This window comes from Enhydra lutris, unplaced genomic scaffold (assembly GCF_002288905.1).
Source record: "Enhydra lutris kenyoni isolate GAN:26980312 unplaced genomic scaffold, ASM228890v2 scaffoldscaffold11, whole genome shotgun sequence".
Lineage (NCBI taxonomy): Eukaryota > Metazoa > Chordata > Mammalia > Carnivora > Mustelidae > Enhydra > Enhydra lutris.
In genome coordinates this window covers 23761462-23781674 of record NW_019154095.1, presented here as the reverse complement: position 1 = coordinate 23781674, position 20213 = coordinate 23761462, and the positions used below count along the sequence as shown (strand labels likewise).

General features: G+C 37.5%; 1 protein-coding gene across 1 annotated transcript in view; it reads right to left on the bottom strand.

Annotated features, from left to right (window-relative positions):
- Window positions 1-20213, bottom strand: part of LOC111144446 (VPS37A, ESCRT-I subunit) — a 50227-nt gene that overhangs the window by 22247 nt on the left and 7767 nt on the right. The window contains exons 2-4 of the mRNA XM_022498760.1: window positions 7264-7338; window positions 5081-5195; window positions 4374-4474 (exon numbers count right to left, since the gene is read on the bottom strand). Of these exons, the coding sequence (XP_022354468.1) occupies window positions 4374-4474; window positions 5081-5195; window positions 7264-7338 (291 nt within the window). The remainder of the gene's footprint in view (window positions 1-4373; window positions 4475-5080; window positions 5196-7263; window positions 7339-20213) is intronic.

The following is a 20213-nucleotide window of genomic DNA, read 5'->3' as shown; positions in this document are numbered from 1 at the left end:
TCCTTCTATTCTGGATGATAGCTTTGCTGGATAGAGTATTCTTGGCTACAGGTTCTTCCCTTTTAGCATTTTAGAAACTTAGCACATCAGAAACTTTATAGGTCAGAAGAGAATGGCATAATATATTCAAAGTTTCTGATGAAAAATCCACCAATACCCTTACGGGATTTCTTAGTATGCAACATCTTGTTTTCTCTTCCTGCTTTTAACATTCTTTCTTTATCAGTACTTTTTGCCATTTTAACTACTATGTGTCTTGGTATGGGACCTCCTTGGGTTGAGTTTCTGGGTGGATCTCTGTGCCTCCTGGATCTGGATATTCATTTCCTTCCCCAGATTAAGTTTTCTGTTATTATTTCTTCAAATAAAATTTCTGCCCCCTTTTCTCTCTCTTCTTTTTCAGGGATCTCCATAATGTAAATGTTATTATGCTTGCTAGTTACTGAATTCCCTAAGACTACCCCAATCTGCATACATTTTTCTTCTATCATTCATACGGCTTGGTTACTTTCCATTATTCTGTCTTTTAGATCATTAATTTGTCCCTGTATTTCATCTATCCTCTTTATTTATTCCATCAAGTGCATTTTAAATTTCATATATTGTGTTCTTCATCTCTGATTGGTTCTTTTCCATCTCTTTGTTAAGGGTCTCCCTGATGTCCTCTACTCTTCTTAAGTCCAGAGAGTATCTGTATGACGATCAATACTTTAGGTTCTCTATGAGGCATATTACTTACATTCGTTTTACTTGGGTATCCTGCTGTGGTATGGTCCTATTCTTTCACTTGGGACATATTTCTCTGTCTCATTTTGTCTATCTGTCTGTGTCTTGTTTCTGTGTTAGAGAAGTCGGCTATGTCTCTTGCTCTTGTAGGTAATATTTTATGACTAAGAAGTCCTGTAGGGCTTTGCAGTGCAATGCCCCCTGTTCCCCAGGACCTGGAGGTTCAGGGTGTGTCTCCTATGTGTGTTGTGTGTGCCCTGTTGCGTTCTTGCCACTTTTCCCTTCAGTCCAGTTTTCTGCGTTCTTGCCACTTTTCCCTTCAGTCCAGTTTTCTGCAGTGGCTCTTTGCCTGCTGTGGGCAGTGTTTTGTCCCCAGCAGGAGTGGGGTGCACTGGTTGGCCTGCTAAGTAAGACCTGGAGCCTCTACTCTTGGTCCTGGGTCAGCCTAAGCAGATCTGCAGAGTGCTTGGGTGGAGCATGTACTTTTAAGATGCGCCTCAGGCTTTTCTTGCACCTGCCACCGTGCTTGCTACAAGGATTGATGCCCTGCAAAATGCATGCGTTAGGAGTCAAGGTGTTGGCGAGGGTTGTGTAGGTCTTCTGGGGGAGGGACCCCACAGTGCTAGGACTGAGGCAAGTGTGACTAGGAGGGTGGATCCAACGAAGCACGCTGGGCAGGGCTTGGTGTAAGCAAGTTAGGTAGGGAGTGTCAGTGTCTCACTGCTTCCCAAAGATGGCATTTCTTTAAGGTGAGGGGCAGGACTCATATGCCAGCTCCTTTTTTCTAAGGGGTCTCTCTGAGATCCTCATGTCTCTGGACAAGCTCTGTGATGAATAAATCACTCTCCCTTCCATGTGCTCCAGGCATTTTTCAAATTGCTGATTCTCTGCTGTATCTGTTCAGGCTGTTTGGAGTGCTGCCCCTTTAGGAGCAGGGACTCCACTTCCCAAGGCCCTGAGGCTTTCCCAGAACCGAACCTGCAGATTTTCAGAATTCTAGGCTTTAAGTTCCATTGGTTCTAAGAACTCACAAAATTCGACCTCTCTCACTTTCAAAGCCAAATGTTTTGGGGGTTCGTTGTCATCCCCGTGCGGGGTTCCTGGTGTGATCATCTGTTTCTCACCACTCACTGTACTCCTGGCTTCCTCTCGTCCAGAAACAACCACAGTAAATCGCATCTGACCTTCTTTGATGTGGCCCTTAGGTTGTGGAGTTCATCCTGCCAGTCTCCAGGTCATTTTCTGGATCACTCATGCTGATGTGAGTGTTACCTAGCTGTATTCCTGGAAGGTAAGCTAGGATCCTCCTACTCCACCATCTTCACCTCTCTCCCCTTCACGTACATTTTTTTTTAACATAATGCTATCACACACTTAATAGATTACAGTATAGTGCAAACATCAATTTTATATGCACTGGGAAACCCCAAAATTCATTTCATTCACTTTACTGTGATTTTCACTTTATTGTGGTGATTGGGAACAGAATCCACAGTGTGCCTGTATTTACTGAACTGGATGATCTAGCTAAGGAGACAAGCCAGTGTTAAGGGTGCCACCTTACTTCTAGTTGGCTGCAATAAAACCTGAGAGAAGAGCGGGGCGCCTGGGTGGCTCAGTGGGTTAAGCCTCTGCCTTCGGCTCAGGTCATGATCCCAGGGTCCTGGGATCGAGCCCTGCATCGGGCTCTCTGCTCAGCAGGAAGCCTGCTTCCTCCTCTCTCTCTCTCTCTGCCTGCCTCTCTGCCTACTTGTGATCTCTCTCTCTGTCGAATAAATAAATAAAATATTAAAAAAAAAAAAAAACCTGAGAGAAGAGAAAAAGAAAGAACTGCTAAAAATAAAGAAAGAAGGTTTCCTGGGTTTAAAAAAATAAAAATGTCTCTCATTCCTGCCTTCTCCAAAAGTCTCAAATTAAGAAAGAGCTTTAAAGAGATGAAACCCAGGGTGGGCTGGAAGATCCTTTGTTAACCCATCTGAAAAACAGGCAGTGCCTTAGAGAACTATCTGGTAAGGAAAAAAAGGCTTTCTAGGATTTCTAAGAATCTTAAGGAAGTTGTTTCTCAGCAGCCTGATGGGAAGCCCAATGGCTTATTTTGCAAACTTGTGGTATTAATTTTGTCTAAAGAAATGAATGAAAAAGTGGATTCATAAGAAAACCACAAATACATTTAAGTAATTATATCAGCTTGGTCTAAAGGAGAGAGAGACAATATCAAATGAAAAGTGGCCTGTGGACCCTTAACTTCTATAATGCTGAAAGCAGGCTGAAAAAACTGCTCATCTGCAAGTAAAGGCTACATTTTATGGAAAGGAAGCATGATGCAGAAGGCAAACTGAAGAACCTAGAATTACTCTATGAACAATCATTCCCATAAAGTGAAACTAAGTCCCAATCAAAGAAATGGCAATATAAGCTCAACTGGATTCAGAACTTCTATGAACCAGTGGCTCCTGAGTAGCTCCCATTTTCTCTCTTTTTCAGTGGAAGGGCCTATAGCGGTTAGCCTAGGCCTACAGTACTACCCTATGATAAGTGTGTGAGGGACAATTACCAACTACCCTGTCTCTTTAATTCACTTGTCTCTTTAATTCACACCAAAAAAATTACACTTGAGGAAAATACACAAGAAACCTCATCTATACCTGAATCTGACTTGGATACAGAAACCCTGGACCCTCACATGAGCCTGATTCTATAATGTGACAAAGTCTGGAAGTTTTAGGGGAAGGGGCTGAGTACATTTCTGCATATAAGAGAAAAGTAAATTCTTAGTCCCAGAAGAACTGTGACAGACTGTATTTTCCAAAATATCCACAGAGCTCTTGATCTTTGCCACTCTATCAAGAGATGGAATCTTTCCTCCTTTTTGAACCTGGGTGGGACTTTGTGACTGACTTTAACTGCCAGACATGAAAATTAAGTGAGCCTTCAGAGGATTCCAACCCCCAGACTTGAAGCCACAATAGCTAATGCAAAAAGTGGAACAAAACCAAGTTATTTCCAGTAATCTCTAACCAAACTGCAGATTCACAAGAAAAATACATGTCATCACGGTGTGATGATGTGGAAAAATAATCTGAGAGGTCTTTTTCAGAGCTGCTGAAAGATGTGGAAAATTAAAAAGATAAAACAACCAATGGAAAAACAAAAGGAATTATTAACTCCAGAAAAAGCAAAAAATTATACCATAAAGAAAATGTAATCATAACAAAGTACTTGGCTCAGCAATGGGGAATATTTACAGAATCAAAGTAATGAAAATACCAAAATGAATTTAAGATCATGGTATCGGTCACTAAGAAAATGAGGGGAAAGGAACATTATGAAAGATAAAGATAACTAAAATCCTCATCAATCATAACAGGAAGTTGATGTATATAATACGTAAAATTAAAGAATCAAGACATGTATGTATATATTATGTTTAAATTATTCAAAAAGATGGAGGAAAATATTGGGAAAGCTGCTAAAAGAAGAAAACACAGTTACCTCTGAAAAGTACGAATATATCTGCGTGAAGGTGGGAATGAAGAGAACTGCCTTTTAATATCATTTGAAAATTTAAACTATATTATGATTACTTTGATAAAAGTAAATAAAAATAAATCTATACAAACTTTTTTTTTTGGTATAAATATACTTACTATGGAAATGCTGTTGAAGAAGGAGCTAAAACTGGAGGATTCTTCCAAAACTCATCCAATAGACTCTGAATAATTTTTCCAAGATCTGAGTGCATTGTAAACTAAAATTAACAGCAATACAGAATGATCAAAATCACTTCCAGAGTCAGTCTTATTAGGATAATGTCATTCTAAAACTTAATCTTAAATCTACTTCTGCACATCAAGAATTGAATGAAAAATAAAGGATATTGTGTCAAATGACCAGATTAGCTATCTATAACTTACAATATTTTCCTATAGACTCAATACCACAAATCAGTTGAAAATCTATTTAACCAACAGAGCTAAAATATTTCCACATTTTTAAAAAATAATTTGAAGGTTTAAAGGTCAATACTGAGAGTACATTTAAGTTATAGTCCTTCACATTAATCAGTCATTTATGTATCCTAAGAACTTTAAGGCATATTTGAATTTTATCCCCTCTTAACAACTACAGAAAAATCTACTGTGAAACAAAGTTCTAACATTAACAGGTCCTCATCACAGAAAACAAATAACCTTCAAATCAGTATTATCTTTAGATACAGTGACCTTTTTTTTTTTTTTTGGAAAATTACTTATTCCAAATGAGATTTTAAATGCATTTTAGATTTCTAAAATATGTAGTAGTAAAGTAATACACCTGTTACACTACTCTGAAATAAATTATACTATATACTTACATTGTTTACTAATGGAGAGGTAACATATACCCCTTGTTTATCCATTAAATGATGTCGTATGGGTGGATAAACACTGATCACTGGTTTTTCCTGAGGAAACTGTGGAGGGAGCAATCTGTTAAATGTAGAACAGATGAAAAAAAGACAAGTGTTAAATTACAATAGTCATAATTCTAAAACAGAGTTAAAAGCAAATTAAATTTTCATGCTTTTATCTGGATTAATTATTCACAGTAGTAAGTGCTTTATTATGGTTGTTGATTGAAAATACACAGAAGATACACTTTAGCAACAAGATTATAAAGCAATACAGTAAAATCTTAATGTAAAATATGAATACCCTGAGTTATAAGACATTCTTCACACACCATGTCAATTAATTGCTTTCAAACACAATATACCAAGCCATGCAAAATCTCAGATAAAATCAGATCAGGTATTTGTATCAGGTGAACCATAGTAACCAGTCTGTCTATTGAACCACAGTTTCTGGCCATATAATTTTTTTGCGGTTTTCCTACTTATGAAATACTGCCAAGAATTATTACACCATCTATTGAATTTTTAAAGAGTAAGTAGATAAAAGCAAAAGCACTACAATTAAAACATTGTAGCTGTCATTATGCCTTGGTTCTTGGTCATTATAAGGCTCTCTTGTAATTGTCCCCATTAACACAACTCTCCTATCTGTTAATCTCATGGTTTCAAATAAAGAACAGTAAATTCTCAATACCAAAAAAAAAAAAAAAAAGAAAGAAAAAGAAAATATTAACATTTATGAACTGCCACAAATTTAAAATTCAGTATTGATGTCTTAAATGGATTTTACTGGCCATGGAAGTCTGATTTCTAAATCTCTCTAAACTCAGAAGAATATGTCCCTTTAAGACCGTGTCTCTGTTTTCCGTTAGCTCAGAAAACAACTTATCTAGCAGGATTGTCATGAAGAAAACTGGGTCCTTTTTGGCTTTTCCTACTTAGCCCTACCTACTTCATTCAAATAGTTAAAGATGTTAAACTAGTTTCGTAAATAAAAGACAATGAATGGCCTATGGAGCCCAAAAAATCTGGGTCTGTATCCTGACTATGCTATTCACTACCTATGTGTCTGTAATTTGCCCAATTTGCAGTGCTGCTGTGAGGATTGAAAAAGCCCCTGCATCAAGATAACACAGCATAATGCTTGGCACTATTAAACATTCATACTTTCACTCACTTATTCAGCTAGGATTTATAAGGCCTTCTCCATGTGGGTACTACACTAGACAATGAAAATATGAAGATGAATAAGCCACGGTTCTTGTCTTCAAGTTAGGTGCTTCTTACCTCATTCAAACACCTACTCTAGCACCCAGCCACCCAATGCAATTTGAGGTAATAACTTAATATTTTCATGCGAAAGGCTAATAATTACACTTACATGGGTGCTTCAGCAATCATTCAGTCCAATCCTGTCCTTTAAATAACCTCACAACTATAATTTTTATCTTAAATTTTTTCTTTAATTAGTAGATCAAATTCAGCCTTGAACTTTCTGGTTGATATAGTTTATCTCTTGCTGAAGACTAGAATATTTTCACTTGTTTCTGATGCAGAGGTGAATATACCTCTAATAGTTTTCCATACATGATCCCTTTGATTGCTTGTCATCATTTTCAGCCTTTCTCTTTTAGGCTACTTCTGGCTAAGACTTTAGTGCAAATCAATAAAAACAATGACAGTACTAAACACTATTATTACATCTTCTTACTGCATTTCTTCTTGTATAGTTTCTTTCTTATAACCATACACTTTATAATGATGTCTTTAAAAATTTTTGTTTCACAGGGCAGCTGAGTGGGTCAGTGGGTTAAGCCTCTGGCTTCAGCTGGGGTCAGGGTCCTGGGATTGAGCCCTACATCAGGCTCTCTGCTCAGAGGGTAGCCTGCTTCCTCCTCTTTCTCTGCCTGCTTCTCTGCCTACTTGTGATCTCTGTCAAATAAATAAAATCTCTAAAAAAATTTTTTTAAATTTTTTTTTTGTTTCACAAAACTGTGTGACTTTGGTAAGTTATAGATACTAGCGAAGGAATATTTTAAGTAAGTTCACATTAAACAATTTACTTCTAATAACTAAGAAACAAAATAATGAAAGGATTTTTAAAAGTACTAGTACATAAAAAATATAGGATAAATTCTACTCACATATTAATATTAATGGTCAAGTTGTTCACGGTGAACGGCAACCTGTATTCCACATCTTTCTGTATTTCAGCTATACTGTAGGAAAAAATTTGAGAGAAAAATTCACTTGAAGTTATAAAACCATAAATATTAAAGAATGTTAAAATGATTAATTTTAATCACCTAATCTAGATAGCCAATATAACTTATATCTTGAAGGAAAAATGACCACAGAAAGATTTATCAAATAAGGCAATAATATTCTGAGATATCCAAGTGTGTGTGTGTTGGGGGAGGTGGTAGAGGGTGATAGATTTTCAGGTAAAGTGGCAAAGAAAACACTCTCATATTAATGCGATTGATTAACTATCAGTTTATCTAATTCAACATTAGTAGAAACAATTGTTATCCCTCTGGGTAATATAAGTCACCAAGACACCTGGGCTCTGATTACAACACTGCCACTACCCAACTATATAGACAGAGAGGGAAGTCTGGGTCCGGGTCTTAATCGTTTAAACTGAAAAGCCTGGATGAGAGGTGTCCTGTAGTCTTACGACACAGACTGCTGGCTGCTTTCCAGAAACAACCTACCCTTCTTCCTAAGTGAGAAAAGTCTGATTTTACTCTGAGTAGTAATGTTCTAGCCTTTTTTTGCAGCTAGCTGTTGCTATAGACTTAAGTTCTAGCCAATGAGATAGATACAGGGAGGCTGTGGGATAGAATTACTAGGAAAGCATTTAGAAGGGGGAAAAGAAAAACTAGTATGAGTCCATTTGCCCCTCCTGACTCTACCTGATAGGGGAACTTCTAACAGCCATCCTGACCATGAATGGCCCTGAGAATGTTAGTCATACACTAGGGAGAGCTAAGCAGAAAGAAAGAAGTAGCTTGGGTCTTTAATGACTAAGGAATTGTCAAACTGAATATCTTTTTTGTGTGAGAAAAAAAGTCCTATCTTATTTAACTCAGTATTTTGGAAGTCTTGGCTAGTAGCCACTGAATAGAATTGCCAACTCACAGATTTCCTTGTATTTTAACATTCTACATTTAGAATTTAATTTACTTTATTGCTAATTGCAGGGATACATTATTACAATTATAATCTAGCAACCAAATCTTCTGGGGACTTACTTCAAATTCTAGTGAACACTCACAGTATTTCCAGAGGGAAAAATGTTAAGTAGTATTCCTGAGTTAAGGCTGAGAAGAACCTTAATATTCAAAAAGACACGAAACTTTTTCAAGCATGAATACCATTGGAAGATCTAGTGTTACATGATAATTAACTTTTCATTCTTTTTTTTTTTTTTTTTAACTTTTCATTCTTTTAGTTGCTTCCACTAATGCTCTATACTGACGTCCCATGGAATGGGGTTAGGATTGAGATGAAGAGTATCTTCAGAATATCTTCAGAATTCTGAGAACAGACTGAAAAAAATATTCAATATTAGGACTTCCACTGTTTTATAGAGGTTTCTCTTCGGGGTTCAGTTATGGACTAGAATACTGACAACCTCCTCAGTCGTTGGAACACCTCATAATCAATTAAATGGCTTAAGTTTTCTATTCCTTTATATTATATTACAACTCTAAGGTATAAATGCTTCAAGGGAAACTGGCATCCATCAGCTCTAAGCTAAACAGAACATCTTCACTATTAAAAGTTTGACCTCCTAAGTCAACCTCCCCCAACTTCAAATTCTCCCTCTAAACCCTATACTTACATGATCATATACAAATTACTTAACCTAAGTCTTATCCCTCAAATGGAAAATAGGGATGTTAAAAGTATCTATCTACCTAAAACAGTTGTTAGATTAAATCAGAGAATGCTTGTAAAGCCCACCCCAAAATACCATAATTGCTCTATACATGTTAGCTATTATCAAATATGCATTTTGAACATGCACCTAGGTTGGAGCTGTCTAAATGTGTAGTATCCAAGTTTTAATTCCATTTTTTAGTGTATTTTTATAGCAAACAAAGTGAATTTGATTAAAGTAATTTTTACTTAAATTATTGGCGAGGAGTGATTTCATTGTCTCTACAATTAGAATGTTGACATTAAGTTTTGACAAGTTTCCTTCACAAATGAGATATAATAAATAACTGAAAGCAATACTTGTAATATTAGTGAGGTGAACTATCATTAACAAATTCCAGTATAGGGTTAGTGATGGCAACTGTGGGAGTTCAGGTCATGCTACTGCCAAGTATGGCACTTCAGCATCCTGAATATTTTCAGCGGAAGGAGTCTGAGAAAAGAGAAGCAGGAAGGCTACTCTAACTTACTCCCTGCCTCATACTTCTTCCCTGAAAGAGAACATAAAAATCCTCATGTGAAATATGCCATCCTCATACCAAGAGGAAAGTAGCATCCTTATCTCAAACACAAAGAGACACCAAAAAGAATACTAACAACCTTGCTTACCTGCCCCCATACACCCTTGATTATTACAATTACCTCATATTCCTTAACCCATCACATTCTTCCATGCCTGCACACTTTTCATCAAACCTAGCATAAAAAACTCAGGTCTATTTCTTTGGATCTTTGCTTCCTTATTAAGTCATTCATCTCACGTAAAACTTAAATTAAATAAAGCTTGTTTGCTTTTCTCCTATTAATCTGTCAGTTTGCTTAATTAAAACAAGAACCATTCCCTGAATAATCACAATGTGATTTTGGATTTTTTACTATTTTAAATAACTTTTTAAAAAACTTACTCTAAGTGCACCTGGGTAGCTCCATCAGTTAAGCATCTGACTCTTAATTTTGGCTCAGGTCAAGCCCCAGATCAGGCTCTGCACTGAGAGAGGAGATTCTCTCTCTCCCTCTCCTTTTTGCCTGCCACCCTCCCCCCACCCCCACTACCACTCACATGCTCCCTAAATAAATAAATTCGGAGGGAAGAAAAACAACAAAAAACCTTATCTAAAAATGATTCATTCCCATCGGGCGGGAGGGGAACAAGCAAAGAGGATATAAAAATCACACAGGAAACCATATACCCAAGATAACCTCTAACACAATGGTATATAACCTAATCTTTCTATATTCACAGCCTTATATAAAACAAAATGCAACTGAACTGTCTACACAATCTTATAACTTGCTCTTTTCTGAATCAGTAAATTGTTTTTTACATTGTCTTTTTTAAATGGCTGTAAATAATATTTTACTACATCGTTTAACCTATTCTCTATAATTATTGAGACTGTTTCCAATTTTTACTATTATAAATTATGCTTTAACATTCTTTGCAGCCTTATCTTTGAGCTGACAGAAGTATTCTGGATGTAAATACACACATAAATTTTAAAGTAATATTGTAATCACACTATAAGAGCAAATTTGAATGACCTTCCATTAATACTTTTATGTTCTAGGTTCTCTAAGAGAAGTGAATTACTACATATTGCCTCATTGACTCTGAATAGGTCTGGGATTAAAGAAAGCTGAAACAACAGATAACTGATAGTCAAATGTGTGATTAACTGGCATCCTCGTTTATAAACAAATAGACCCCGAGATGCAAAAGAAGCACTAGTTACGGTTCAGAGATTCCTTTTGTAGCACAATCACTTATCTTCAACTTCACACTTTGTGTCAACTTAAATTTCATAAGAAAGACTTGGTTCAACTAAATAGCTACCAAATATCCACCATCTTGCAAGGAAACATAAATACAGAAATATGTGTGGTCTTTGAAGGGGCACACAGCAAGAAGAAACAACCAAATGACTAAAAAGGGTCTATTCAAGATACTGATAGCGTGCATTTCTCAGTGTTGGGTAAATCAAGGAATGTTTATAGGTGAACCTTGCAAATAAAGGACTCAGATGCTTCAATAAAGATGGTAGATTGAGATTAAGCAACTTCCCTTTCTCTCCTGAATCTCTAGGAAACATCACAAAAGACGAAACAACCAAATACGTAACAGTGCTGGAAAGCAAAAAGACAAATTCTGAGGAATTCCTATATGATAAAAAAGATGGGATTTAATTTTAAGGAAAAGGGTGATAATAAGGAAAAAAAAGTAAAGAAAAAAAAAAGTAAATACAGGAACTGATGACAAGCTAAAATGTAAGACCAACACAAAGTTGGAGCAGTATGAAGGTCTTCCAAGCCTTTAAAGAAAGTCAATGCACACCAAGAGTATGGAAGGCTGGGCAGAAGCATTTCTCCGGGTAATGAATGGGAAGATGTGTGCAAAAGTAGGTAGGATAGAGCACTCTCCTCTTTTCCCTCCTTGTTCCAACCAATAGGTGGCACTAATATCTGTACCCAAAGTAGCCTCGAAAGTAGCAGGGCTTTAGGAAGCTACTGACTTGCACGGAGCCTCTGTTTCCAGAAGACAACTATCAGCTTGTCTCATATTGGAGCAAATCATTCTTTTTCATTCATCACCAGAGGCAGACTATGATAAACAGAGATAAATATCCACCAACATGTCAACAAGGAATCTCAAACACAGAAATAAACACATCAAAGAGGTGTAAACAAAGCAAAATGAAGCAAGGCAGCCACTAAACTCAAGAAGCCCAAAACACAAAAGTTAATTGAGCAAACAGAAGACTCCAAATTTGTGTAATATCCTCAGAGAAACAAAATAGCACTTGCATTCACACACAGATAATGCAATTGATATGAAAATGAAAAAATAAGACACTGGAAATTTAAAATAAATAGCTCAAATAAATGGTTTGGTGCTGTTTGGGAAATGTTTCATACTATATATTCTTTTCTTAAAGAATACTGATGCATTTTAGCTTATTAAAGGCTTTGGGAAATTCTAAAGCACATGATTTTTTGTTTTTTCAATCTGTTTGACATGGACCACGTATTTCACAGTACTCTTTGAACAGTGTTGTGTGGAACACAGGACAATGAAACAGATGTGCAAAGAGCTATAAGAACACAAATGAAAGCACCTAACTGCAACAAGGGTAGGGGTGGTGGCGTCTTCCAGAAAATAAAATAATATCTGAACTATATTTAAAATTCAAGTAAGAATTAACATGCAGGAAAGAGAATCAGCAAAATGAAGTAGACATTCTAGATAGAAGAAACACCATAGGAAAAATTTCATATATGAAATAATGTTGCATCTCTAAAGTCTCCATATCCTGTGCCATTAAAAACTTCACATCCTCACGGTCCCTTTAAAAAGAAAAACAGGGGGCGCCTGGGTGGCTCAGTGGGTTAAGCCGCTGCCTTCGGCTCAGGTCATGATCTCAGGGTCCTGAGATCGAGTCCCGCATCAGGCTCTCTGCTCAGCAGGGAGCCTGCTTCCCTCTCTCTCTCTCTCTCTCTCTGCCTGCCTCTCCGTCTACTTGTGATCTCTCTCTCTGTCAAATAAATAAATAAAATCTTTAAAAAATAAAAAATAAAAAAAAAATAAAAAAAATAAAAAGAAAAACAGAGGGCCAAAATGGAGACACTTGGACCAAGTCACCACAAAGAAGCTTAAAACCCAACTTAACTGCAACCTCCTTAGAACTGTAGTCTTAACCAGTCAGTTAGTTCAGCAGTTTTCTGAACAGCATTAAAAGAGGTGATCTGTCACATGGGCCTTCTCCATCCTCTGCCCCCAGATAACACCCCACCTAATTAGACCCCCCTGACCTTTACCCCTAGGGAAAGGTGCCCTTGGCTGGTAGAATCCTTTCTTTTATTTTGCTAATAACTTCCCTGCTCTACCATTCATCCTAATAAAAATCCTACATTCTGAACAACTACTGGGAGCTCCCACTACTAGCTAGATGGGATGCTGCCCAATTCATGAATCATTTAATGAAGCCAACTACCTCTTCAAAATTTACTCGGGCTTTGATTTTTAACAGATTTGGTGGCAGCAAAAGGATCTGAAGTGAACATCTAAAGACCTTTGGGGATAAAGGGAAACACAGGCCTGGCACTCTGTGAACCCTTCCGAGTTCACTATCTTGCCATTCATTTCCAAGGACCTTTGGTGAGCAACTCTGGGTTTGAGCTCCACTTTCTTTGCATTTGAGTTTGGGTCTAACTGGTTTTCCAGTCCAGGGTTAAGGAATCAGTCTACACCGTCCAGGGTTAAGGAATCAGCAGCCTAGACGAGGCTCTAACAGAGCTGCAGTCCTTAGCCCTTGGTTCAGTCTACAGTTCTACACTGGAATCCCTTCTCCAGTTATAGTCTGCAGTTCCTGTTGAACTCCAGTTCCTGGTTTAGTTATTTCCCCAGTTCCAGTCTACAGCCTCCATCTACTAGAGTCTGCTGCTCAACCTACATTGGGAACTGCTGGTGGCCACTGGCTGGAGTTGGACTGGGTCTGACTTAAGAACCAGACTGGGTGTGGGAATAGACTGGGTCTGGTCTGAGCCGGACTGAGTCCAGTATGAGATTTGTGGTATTGTTTTTTTGTTTGTTCGTTTGTTTGTTTTTATTTATTTATTTGACAGAGATCACAAGTAGGCAGAGAGGCGGGTAGGCATAGAGAGAGAAGGGGAAGCAGGCTCCCTGCTGAGCAGAGAGCCCAATGCGGGGGCGATCCCAGGACCCTGAGATCATGACCTGAGCTGAAGGCAGAGGCTTAACCAACTGAGCCACCCAGGTGCCCTGACTTGTGGTATTGTAAAGACTAATTGATAATGGGAGTCTCAGAAGCCAGAAATAAGGCTGCAAACACTGGTAGATATGGGTCAAGCATTTAAATTCAAAGGCTATTAGAGCACTAGCGATCTCTGGAAGACCTCTGGGATAAAATAAGCTGGTCACATTAATGGGTTAGATTGACACTAGGTCACCTACCAGCCTCAAGACAATTTCTGTGCAATGAGGTACACTGCAAAACACCTCACAATTCCCAACATCATTCCATGTCCCCCTTAGGTATTAGCTTGATTCTGAGAAACCCAGAGGCCTAGCTAAAAAAAAAAAAAAAATGGGGGAGGGGGGATCCTCCATATCCAGAGTTGAAGAGGCCAACTTCTGGCATACCTGCTTACTTAGTCCCAGAAGTCATGAATTTTTAGTTAAATCACAAGATCTTACTAAAATCAACCTAGGATTACAATGGCTATTATGATCAATGCTCCAATTAGAGAAATGATTTAAGAAGTACACTTGAAAGCAAAGGTTCTTAAACAGAATGGGATACCTATTTTATTTGGTATGCAGAAGCCACCAAAAGGTTTCGAAATTCCAAAGTTTCATTGATTCACTGCAAAAGGACAATGAAAAAGAACGGTACCTAGAACAGAAGACTCAGACTAACATATAAGACTGCATTAATTCCTTCTGCTCTCTTCTTTTATTTGAGTGCTCTTTCTAGTAACCCTCTATCTGAATCGTCTTTTGAGTCTGAAGAAATTATTAGTTACCATTGAGATGAAGACCACCAAAGGCTACAGGCAATCCCCTATAGGTATCTTTCACTCCTCAGTTAAAGGCCAAACTAACAGCTATAGTTAAATGATTTTTTAAACCCACAGAGGATTCTCAAAAGGTCTTGTAAATAAATTACCTCCTGAGTCCAATACAGAGGGAAAAAAATTAAGATATTCCCTTCCTTTCCAAACCAGAACTATTGATTATTAATCCTCTGTCTCCCCAGTACAGCTACTCCCTTCTTGATTGTCTTGTTTTATGTCCCAAGAATTTGGCTTAGCTTTCAGCCTGCCTGCACAGGCACGTTGTGTTTGGCTAAATTTGTTGAGTGACTCTAGATCTGGTAAAGATCTTAGCTTTTGCACCCTCTCTGAGGATGCTGCTAGGGTCTCTGAGATTGTTTAAAACCTCCAGAAAGGGGCGCCTGGGTGGCTCAGTGGGTTAAGCCGCTGCCTTCGGCTCAGGTCATGATCTCAGGGTCCTGGAATCGAGTCCCGCATCGGGCTCTCTGCTCAGCAGGGAGCTTGCTTCCTCCCTCTCTCTCTGCCTGCCTCTCTGTCTACTTGTGATCTCTCTCTGTCAAATAAATAAATAAAATCTTAAAAAAAAAAATAAAAAAAAAAAATAAAACCTCCAGAAATATTTACTGGATGTCCTAGCTAAATCCTGGTGAGATACTTGAGAGGGATTTATTAATTCTGTAATCAGAAATGTGGCTAAATTCGGGGCGCCTGGGTGGCTCAGTTGTTAAGTATCTGCCTTCAGCTCAGGTCATGTTCCCAGGGGCCTGGGATCAAGCCCCACACTGGGGTCCCTGCTAAGCGGGGAGTCTGCTTCTCCCTCTCCCTCCTTCCTCCTCGCCCCTCACTGCTGCTCACTCTTCTCTCTCTCATACTGTCTCTCTCTCAAATAAATGAAATCTTAAAAAGAAAGGAAGGAAGGAATATGGCCAAATTAGAAGCTGATATTCAGAGCCTGAAAATAATTTTTTTTCTTTTTTTGAGACTTCTCCCCTAAGCTAAATGTACCCAGATGGGCGAAAACACATAGGTGGATGGGTGTGTGTGTCCTTTGATACCATTTAGGTGGCAACTTAATTCCTTGAGGAATTAAAAACAGCTACACCTGTTTTGTAAATATGTTATCACCTTAAATATGTCAGAATGGAGAAAATCAAAAAGACAAGAAATAATGAGTACTGGTGAGGATATGGAGAAAAAGGAACCCTCATGCACTTTTAGTGGGAACGTAAACTGGTACAATCACTGTGGAAAACAGTGTGGAAGTGAAAAAAGTAAAAATAGGAATCCTATTTGATCCAGTAATTCCAAGACTAGGTATTTCTCCAAAGAAAACAAAAAACTAATTTGAAAAGATACATGCACCTCATTTACAGTAGCCAAGCTATGGAAGAAACCTAAGTGTCCATCAATAGATGGATGGATAAGAAAGATATGGTACCATATGCAATGGAATATTACCCACCCATAAAAAGTATTAGTTCTTGTCATTTGAGACAACATGGATGGACCAAGAAGGTTTTATGATAAATGAAGTATATCAAATTGAAAAAAATAAATGCCATATGAGTTCACTCATATGTAAATCTAAAAAAACAAATGAGTAAAGATACAAAAAACAGAACCAGCTGCCAGATGGAAGGAGGGTAGGGGTATGCATAAAATGCATGAAGGGGAGTGGGAGATTCAAGCTTCCAGTTACAGAATGACTAAGTCATGGGAATAAAAGGCACAGCATAGGAAATACTGTCAATGATGCTGTAATAAGTGTTACATGGCAAGAAATGGTAGCTTCGCTTGTAATGAGCATAAGGTAGAGAGAAGCTGAATCATCATGTTGTAGACTTGAAACTAATAAAACACTGTGTGTCAACGACACTAAGAAAATTTTTTTTGAAGTATGAGTTCAAACTTTCATATTACATTAAAACTTAGCCCTAAAATTAAAAAATAATATGGAAAAACTTAGATGCAGTTTCTTTTGTAACTTTTAGTGAGTTTTGTGTTTTCATACCTAATTCATGGCAGCAATCTAAAGCTATAAGCTATGAGATCTCTCTCTGCATCTGCATGTTTACGTGTGCCTCTTTCTATATACAGTAAATGTATGGTATGTTCTACCACCAGATGGTATTCTTAAAATTAATTTGTAAATTTAGTTGGCTTAAAGATCTATTAAATTGGCTTAAGGAAAATTAACTGCTTATACAAATTAAATTCTCAGAAATATAACAAAAACACCCACATGTTTTTTAAGTACTGGGATAATCTTCTAGTAAATTAAAGCTAGTTTAAATTCTTTGGTTTAATTAAAACAGGCTTGTCTCTAGAGTTATCAATATTGAATATAATGGAGATAAATTTCACCCTACCTGAATTTGCAACTTTAATTACATCCGTTATAATTTGTCAGCAAAAATACCTTAGAATCATGGCTGATTTTGTCTAATGTCTCATAAAGTTTTATAAGTAATCTAAACATGATTGTTGGGGAAAATGATTTAGATGTAAGTGGGATATACAAATTGACAGATAAGCTTTTTAGCAATTATACTTTATGGTATATGGGTGCTTAAAAAAGTTTCCAAATCTCTTTTGCTTGAAAATTTAGGAGTCTTGCTAAATTAAATTAAATGATGGAAATGTGGGCGCCTGGGTAGCTCAGTGCCTTCAGCTCAGGCCATGATCCCACAGCCTCACATCATGCTCTTGGCTTGGCGGGGAGCCTGCTTCTTCCTCTGACCCCCCCCCCACCTTGTGCTCTCTCATACTCTCTCAAATAATTACAGTAATATAAAAAATAAAATATTTAAATGATGGAAATGTATTGAATAGATTATTTCCAAGTAAGGTAAAATACTGTTATTGAACATAGGCTTAATTTACTTTTGGTTTATTACAAAGAAACTAAAAGATATTTAGGTTTGTTAATTCCACACTGGAAAACTGAAAAAAGCATGTATTTCTAGAAATTTTGAAATGTATTCATAATTTCTCAATCTAAAAAATGCTGGCAAGCATTTTTCTTTCATCATTTCGTCATCTCATTTATTACTTCTTAGTTTTCACTAGAAATGAAGATTTCTAAGGGCTAAGATTTCTAATGAATGTTATTACAACTCCTACAAACAAAGGAAACATCTTTGTATATGAAGAAAGTAAAATGTGTGTTTTTGGTATGAGAAGGAATAAGGAATGGAGATGCATTTTCTCATTGAGGAAAAAATGGTAACTTTGTCCTAAAGTGAGGCTGTAGTTGTTTAAAGAAAAAGAAGAAGAAAAAAAAAAAAGAAGAGGACAAAATCTGAACGTGAGAAACAAAAATGAACTTTTAAAGTTTGTGAAAAAGGTATCTTTGGAAAGGTCAGGACTAAGATTAAAATGAGTAAGTTTTAATACCAAAACCAAGTTGGTACAAAAGTAGAATTTTATTTTCTCTGTTAAAATGTCAAAGGCTCTTTTGGGGACTTTGGATCTGCTTTTGATAATAGATTGTTAAAGTATCTTTACCTTTTAAATACTAAGTTTCATAATGATCTGTGATCTTATTTAAGCAAACTTTAAATACTTTATTTATTTATTTATTTTTTGTACTTTTGACAAAGTTCCCAAAACCAAATTCTAAATGAAGTCTTTTTGACCAGTAAGAAATTTTGGAGTGCTTCCAAAAGTGTCCCTGGAACATTCCAAAAAACCCTGTTAAACTAATTAGACTTATTTGATGTATTAAATTACACGGGAAGCATCAACAGGTAAGAAATAATACTATGTCTTCTTCATATTGTATTTGTAAGATTGTGGTATATGTGCATAAAGTTCATTTCACTTCTACAAAAACTGGTCCCTCATTGTCAGATTTCTGCCATCCTAACGTCCTTGAAACAAAAGTCTGCTCTTGAATCAGAGAAATTAAGATGGGTCAGCAATGGCCGTAAGACAAATGAACAGTTGGGGCTATGGGAAACCAAAGATGGCTGATTCGTAATTTTCAGCTTCCAGACAAATCCCATTTTTCGGTTTTTGCATTCCTTCACCTACCATCGTGCACTTAGGATGACTAACATTATGAACTAATAACACTGATGGCGAGATTTCTACCTGTCAGGACCATAATCCTGGAAAAATAATTTTTATACCAAGAGGCCTCGGATCTCCTCTCTCTGGACCCTTCGAACACCTGCCGCTGGGCTGCATTCAACTGCCTCTTAGTGTGGGTTATCAATACGTTCTTGTTACTGCGTTTTCCGAATGGTCTGAAGCCTTCCCCTGTTGCAAAGCTAATGTCTTCCCAGTGGCAAAGAAAAAGACAATGTTTCCCGGTTAGGGTATACCTTCCACAATATCCAGTCAGTGATCAAGGCACCCACTTCTCCGGAAAAATTATACAAGCCTTCATGAAAAGTCTGCAAACTTCTTGGAATTATCACAATCTCTATCACCCTCAACCAGACAAGGTCAAGAAAACTAATGAGATCCTTAAAATTTCCAAACTTGAAACTACTGGGCCTCCCTGACCTAACATATTGCCTTTGATACTGTGGACTAATCAGAGTACCCCATTTGGAAAACAAACTGAACAAACTTAATCCACAGAAGATAGTCACTGGCAGACCAATATCTATTGGGTGATCCTGTGTCTCCTGCTAATATGACCAAAAACTACAAGTATCTAATGTCTCATGCTCAAACCCATCATCAACAGGGTAGAAAATCCTTTCCAGATCCCAATTCACTGGTTATAGTCTAGGGCCTGGTGACTGAGTATTCTGAAAACAGTATCAGAGGAAGACAGCACTTAAGTCTTGTTGGAAGGATCCTTACTAAGCGCTCCCGACCACTGCTACAAACTAGAAGATGCTGGAGACCTCTGGATCAAATTGCCAAGGAAGGAGCTGACAGTGAGGTAGACTACTTCTAAAATTACAACACAACAAATCAAGGCTTCATACTTTAACTAAACATGAAACCATGAAACCCTTCTCCTTTTTGTACCTTTACTCTGGCATTTGCCTGCAAAGATAACACCCTCATCTCTATCTCCCTGGCCACCGCTAAGGGGGTAATCTCTGGAACTTAGAGCAAACTTTTATTGCAGGCTAGGAAAAAAATCTAACCGCACTCCTAACTTTTCACAAGCAAAATAAGACATTTCAATGGCCGACTCTCAACAGTTTACGCTGTTGAGTTAGAAAGGACCTACCAGGAGGCTTTCATGATTCAGCGTTCACTCCTTTTGGCAGGTCCCTACCACCCTGGCTGGGGATACATATAAATGAGATTATGATCAGGAACTTCTTAATTCCTGAAATTATAGACTCCACTGTTAAAGCAATAGCTTCCCAGTAGAAACCCTTACATTCTCTGGCCAAAGTTCCCCGCCCCACCTCCAAAGTTCTTGACAATAGGATAGCCCATGATTATCTTTTAGCTGAGTAAGGTTATCTGCTATGAACAACATCACCTGCTGTCTGCTTGTGGATTAATACTTCTGGGGTAGTTGAAAATCGATTATATAAAATCACCGAGCAAACCACTTGCCTTGAGTGACTCCTTCAACAAGGTCTCTTTGACTGGTTTG